This window comes from Micropterus dolomieu, linkage group LG06 (genome assembly GCF_021292245.1).
Source record: "Micropterus dolomieu isolate WLL.071019.BEF.003 ecotype Adirondacks linkage group LG06, ASM2129224v1, whole genome shotgun sequence".
Classification (NCBI taxonomy): Eukaryota; Metazoa; Chordata; class Actinopteri; order Centrarchiformes; family Centrarchidae; genus Micropterus; species Micropterus dolomieu.
This window is the reverse complement of record NC_060155.1, coordinates 5765729-5771046: the sequence shown is the minus strand read 5'-3', so window position 1 is coordinate 5771046 and position 5318 is coordinate 5765729. Positions and strand designations below refer to the sequence as shown.

The 5318-nt window shown below is 39.4% G+C and overlaps 1 protein-coding gene across 5 annotated transcripts in view; it reads right to left on the bottom strand.

Annotated features, from left to right (window-relative positions):
- The window catches only part of LOC123972662 (contactin-associated protein-like 4), a 122340-nt gene that overhangs the window by 13087 nt on the left and 103935 nt on the right, over positions 1-5318 (bottom strand). For 3 of the 5 annotated variants that reach the window (XM_046052230.1, XM_046052231.1, XM_046052232.1), the window contains exon 20: positions 3948-4081. The exons of the other annotated variants lie outside the window; for them this stretch is intronic. In XM_046052230.1, coding sequence (XP_045908186.1) covers positions 3948-4081 — 134 coding nt within the window. The remainder of the gene's footprint in view (positions 1-3947; positions 4082-5318) is intronic. 5 annotated transcript variants of the gene reach the window in all.

Genomic DNA, 5318 nt, shown 5'->3' with positions numbered 1-5318 from the left:
GCAGAGGAAAACACAGCTGGAAGGTTTTCATACCGCTTATCTGTCTTTACATTCTGAGGAATGTTGAAACGTTTTAACTTAAAAAAGAGACAGCTGTGTGGATCGCTGGTGTGTGTGTCGCATTGAACATTACGTCGCGGCAGTTGTGTGTGGCGTCGCTACGACGAAACGGAGCAGGGCCGAGTAGAGCTGAGTCTATCGATTTGCGCTATGGTAGCATTTTTTGGCAAGGCAGCATAGATCGTCAGAACACCGGTAACAGTTCAACGTTTAGTCCTAAAAGACGATGCAACTCCGACTCTGTTTGGGCCTGAAAATTTACAATCACAACCTGTAAGTTTGCTTTATTGGTTGTGAATTATATTTAAAATAAACACGGCAATGTAACTTCACAGACTGTTCAAGTGCGGAGTTGTTGTAAACATTGGCTAACACAGCTAAAGTTATACCTATAATGCTAATGTTACACCCGATGTGAAAGCTACTGAGCAAACGTTCAAATTGTTTGGCCAATTTTTATGTAAAATTTTGTAGTGGTTTATGGTAAGATGTGGAACAATGATGTTGTGCGGTTGTGGACTTGTGAGTAACTTATACCATCTGCTAGGTTACGGTCGCAGTCTGAAGCGGCTTTGATTTGGATCACACTACCTTGTTTCTTACGACCCGCCCTTCTCTGCTTCTGATTGGCTAGTAGTCCTTACCTGGGAACTGAGCATGTGCAACTCCCAACAAAGGTTTTGTACAAGTAAGATGCATCACTCTGTAGCTCAAGAGCGGAGCGTTCAACACACAGGGTGAAAAGAGGAGCAATGTGCAGTATGAGAAAAATATGGTGTTTTTTGAAAATTACAACCATGTAAACCTGTTCTGGTACAACCCCTAAATAAGACTTTGAACCTGAAAATGAGCATTATATGACCATTTACCAAAAACTTTCATTTTGTTGTGGAAAACTGATACAGTTTGACACAAATAATACACTGTTTCCATCTATTAGGTGCTACTGTCCCTGTTTTCACTAGAGGTGTGCAAAGACGTCATTATCTGCATCTGTTCACCAACATAATGATCGGTCTCTATATCTGTATTCAAATAGAAGACATGAAGTGGAAGTGGTTTAAACAGGAAGTCACATTAAATCGGGCACATTTTCTAACATTATATTCATTAGCAATGCAGTTGTTGTGCCTTCAAAGCACAAACTTGATTTAATAAATACTGTACTTTTCATACTGATACTTTCAGGTGCACAGCAGGTACTTTTTTATAAGCACAAAAAACACGATTTTTTTGCCTATGTCCCCTTTGGGACTCCGTAGAATAATCCTTAATTCCAAAGCGCTACAGTTGCAATGAATGCCAATCCAAAAACACATATTTGAGTCTTTTTTATTTACCAGGGCGCACCTGTTGGTCACACAACAACTGGGGTGCGATTGATTTGTCACTTTGTCACTTTTTTGTGCTCGCCTAGTGGTGCATTAAACCACTGATTAATTCAAGTAGATAAAACTGTTTTTTAGCCATGCCAATGTAGAATAATTTCTAAAAAATACTCATTATGACACCATCCTTCATCTTTGGCATTGTTGTAGCCAGAGCCGGCGCTTCCTTTGGGCAACATAGGTAGCCATCTAGGGCGCCATCCTGAGGGGGGTAATCTAGCATCTAACGTTAATCTAGCGGTGTGAGTGAGTGGCTGAGCAACTGAGGGAGCGACATGCAGCTGCAGAGAGAGAGAGAGAGAGAGAGAGAGAAAGAGAGAATGAAGTGGTTACACCTTCATGGCTTGGCAGTAACTACTGAATTGTCCCTAGCAACAACTTTGATAAAAACATTTAAATATTAAATAATACATCTTGTCTCTAAATGATCTTTGTTGGGAGTTGCACATGCGCAGTTCCAAGTTAAGGACTACTTGCCAATCAGAAGCAGAGAAGGGCGGGTCAATGAGAAGCAAACATGGCTTTGGTTCAGCTGTACATGGTGCCGACCAGCTTGGCAACATGGAGTTTCAGAGTGGTGAGTTATTAATCTGTAACAAATGTATCTTTTACATTTTTTAACTGAGTTTTAAATGTTTTAACTGAGCTCTGTCTCTACATCACAGTAACAACTTTATGTCCACTGACTGCCTGGAGGGTAGCTAGTGTTTGGAAGGGAGAGGAGAGATGTGCTGCAGCTCAGTGTTTTTCCTCTGGTGTTTTTGAGGGCGTGTTGGAGTAGCCGCTTGGCGAGCATTATATGACGCACATTTAGCTTTTATTCCAGCCTTTTCAAAGGGAAGCGACTGGACTACAAACGAGCTGTTTTCAGGCAATTCAGAGCAGAGTTTTCTGTGGGAGATGGGAACTCCCTGTGGGCTGGACTTTTTCACTTTGCAAACTAATAGGTTTGCAAAGTGCACAAAAAAGGAGAGGGAAAAAGCCAAAAAGCAGAATGCCACCTCTTTAATTTACTTTATGAGTCACCTGAAGGTAAAGGGACAAAACAGAGCATGAAAAAGACAAGACTTTTAGTATTCCCTTCATGTGTATGTGTGTACATTTCTAGGTCTATAAAGTAGATGGGTGTTCTGTAGTCTTTATTATAAAGATAAAACATTTAAAAGAAACAGTTTAAAATTCATTAAAGTACTGTAATGAATCAGTCCCTGAAAGCTTTCGTTGCCATTATGACAAATATAACTCACAGGTTTCAAACCCATTTCTGTGTATTCAGTAGATCTTATAGATTCAGTAGATCTATAAGCACATCCATCAATCGCAGTGAGCTATTCTCACGCCTTGATGGACAATGTCGGGCTAGTATTCATAATAGTGTTAAGGTGTTGAAAAAAAGACATTTGCAGATTAAACCTATTTTACTAAATGTTTTGTAAATGCAGTTCATCATTTTTCTCTTCTAAAATGTTACCATTGCTATATATATATTTAGGCTAAATAAAATAATTAGACTATATTTTATTTAAATTGTTGATTTTATTAATATTATTGTTGATGCTCTTGTTATTGCTTGTATATGACTACAATATGAAAAGCCTAAATAATAATTTAACATAATAATGTAACTTAAAATCGGTCACAACTGTCATATTTAGGCATAATGACAAAGTGGGTTTTGCAAGTTTCCAGGTGAGAAAGTCAGACCGAACACATCTGGAAACACTGTAGTTCGAACTAAGTAAGTTGGTTCAAACTTACAGTCGTACTTCAGATGTTGGTTAGTTTAACGATGCATCATACCATGGTTGTTACCTTCTGTTGAAAACGCACCCCAGTACAGTCCCAAACGGCTCGTGTCTGTCAGATGGTCTAAAGTGGACACTACCATATCAGCAGAACAATAACGTAGGCAGATGCACAGCAGATACTGTTCACAAACCGCCTGGCCATTCCCGGGTGAAACTACACACATCCCCATGACACTCGGCCATTAACGATCTCTGAAGCTCTCCCCTCCTGCAGCCGCAGACACATCAGCAGCTTCAGACAGACAGACCAGCAGAAAAGAAGCAGCTGCTACTTTAATTTAACACCTTTCTTCAGTTCCATTTTCACGCGGTTTATCACTGGACTTTTTTCACCCTCAATAATAACGAGCAACTTCGGTAGAAGAAATATCTGTTTCTGTTGCATAATTTTTGTGATTTTCGGAATAACATTCGGGTTCAGGTACATCCCCAGTTTCCACAGGAGTAGAAGGGACTGAATGGAAGCCATGTCCAGCTATGTGATTTCATTGAAACTGGCCACAACAACATTTTAGAACAAAACTTGAATTGGGTTAACAGATTTGATGGCACCCAGAATTAGTTTTATTTATCATTTATATGCTTTCATACATCGGGCTAATCTCCCAAAATATGGTATTGTTCAACTGTCTATACCATCATGGTGTAAATAATAACTATATTGTGTGTGTGTGATTGTGTGTAATGTTACCTGCACAGAAACAGAGTCTGTCAGTCTCCTGATGGTAACATTGTGAAGCTGTCCGTCGACCAGGCTCCTCACTCTACTTCTCAACACTTCAGCATCTCTGTTGCTGTCCAGCTTATATCTCACCTCCAACTTATCTTCACACACACACACACACACACACACACACACACACACACTTTCCAATTTAAACTTTTTCTCAAGAAAACATCTAGGTCTCCTTCTCTAGGCTTTACTTATCATTCTTTATGGGTGTATTTTTCACTTCAATGATGAATCGGAATGATAAGGATCTGAGTCAATAAAGCTTTCCATATTAAGAGGATTATGAGGTAATTACCTATCAATAACACAACTCCAAATCTAATTCATTTCACTAATATTCAGAGGATTAAGAGCAGATTTAATAAAAGCCCTGTGATGTCTTCTGGCTTCTTAAAAACGATTTTAAGATGGATAAGAAATTATATATCGTCCTTCAAATGCACAAATATTGACATTCATTATAATTAATTGCATAAAGAACATTTCATGATTATGATTCATTATGTTCTTTTGTTAATACAAAGGTGTAATTACCAAGAATAAATAATAATTTGGTGTTAGTGCTCATCCAGTTAGCTGTTGTTTCTGATGAAAAAAAAAGGCCTTAAGTGACTGACAAGGAATATCTGTGTTTGGGCTGAGGGGGTTTAACTGCAGCAGAGGGGAAAAGAAAAAACTAATGAGTCAAACAAGAGAAAGCTCTCTGGGATTTAATTGGACACTTCAGTTTAAGTGCACCTACCTGGCGACAGCATGAAACCTTAATGCCCTGCTGTCCATCAGCTTCCTCTAAACCATTAACACCAGAAAAAATCCATCTACAGCTAATCTAGCAGCAAAGTGCTGATTTTATTAGTGTCCTGGATGCTGAAAATGTAATTTTAAATTCAAAGTGCCTCCTACTACTCTTAAAAGCCAAATTCAAAACATGATTATTTCACACAAAAGTTTCTTAAACACATCAGCAAGTTTTCTGCTGTTTTATTCAGCAGCACACTGACCTTCCACCCATTAGCAGCCCACCAGACCTTTACTCCCTCAACATCACTCATCAGTTCTCAGTGATAAAACCAGTGGACTCTTTTTTTAGCCGGACACAAAACATAATAGCTGGCCCAGCTGGACAGATTAAAAGGCAGTAGATGCTGACAGGGGAATCCAGAAAGAGGAAAGGTCTGACAGATCCTGATAGATCTGGTAAAGCTGCAGAGGAGAAGGAGGAAGGAAGAAGGAAATGAGGAGAGGTCGATATCAGGAGAAGATGACAGGGAAAAGGGAGACGATGAGAGGAAGAGGGGACGAGAGGTAAGATGGGAAGCTGGGAGGAGC